General features: G+C 65.8%; 1 protein-coding gene across 1 annotated transcript in view; it reads right to left on the bottom strand.

Moving 5' to 3' along the window:
- Positions 1 to 597, bottom strand: part of ETH_00042775 (protein phosphatase 2C, putative) — a gene marked incomplete at both ends in the record, with an annotated part of 1,075 nt that overhangs the window by 164 nt on the left and 314 nt on the right. The window contains one exon of the mRNA XM_013375010.1: positions 2 to 592. Coding sequence (XP_013230464.1) covers positions 2 to 592 — 591 coding nt within the window. The remainder of the gene's footprint in view (position 1; positions 593 to 597) is intronic.

Genomic DNA, 597 nt, shown 5'->3' with positions numbered 1-597 from the left:
TGCCGGCAGGCACCGCCGCCTTCTGCTGCTGCTGCTGCTGCTGCTGCTGCTGCTGCACTGATGCTATCCAGGGTGCTGCTGCGCCGTAGCAGGCGGGACGTGCGTAGGGCCTCCTGCCCTGGGGAGTGAGGGGCCTCAGGGGGGCCCCCTCTGGAGGGGTTTGTGGGGGTCTTGCTGCTGCTGCAGCTCGCTGCGACTGGGAAAGGTATTGCTGCTGCAGCTGCTGCTGGTGGGCTTGCAGCGACAGCAGCAGCTGCTGCTCGTCTATCGACGCGGGGGGCTCGCAAATGGGTTGCTGCTGCTGCAGCATGAGCAGCAGCTGTTCCTGCTGCTCAGCGGCTGCTGCTGCGTCGGCCGCGCTGGGCGACAGCTCTGCTGCTGCAGGAGGCGCTGCTGCTGCTGCTGCTTGCTGCAGCAGCTCGCGCTTCGCGGGAAAGGCCTCGCTGCTGCACTGGCTCAGGGCCTCTGTGTCAGTTGTGAGAGTGGAGGCGCACACTTCTGGCCCCAACGACACGTCGCTGCCGCTGCTGCAGTTGCTGCTGCAGTTGCTGCTGCAATTGCTGCTGCAGTTGCTTTCGGGGCTTAGCTTGTCCTTGT

Source organism: Eimeria tenella, genomic scaffold, assembly GCF_000499545.2.
Source record: "Eimeria tenella Houghton genomic scaffold, Eth_scaff2472, whole genome shotgun sequence".
Taxonomy (NCBI): domain Eukaryota; phylum Apicomplexa; class Conoidasida; order Eucoccidiorida; family Eimeriidae; genus Eimeria; species Eimeria tenella.
The sequence above is the reverse complement of the archived record's forward strand: the minus strand, read 5'-3'. Positions and strand labels throughout refer to the sequence as shown.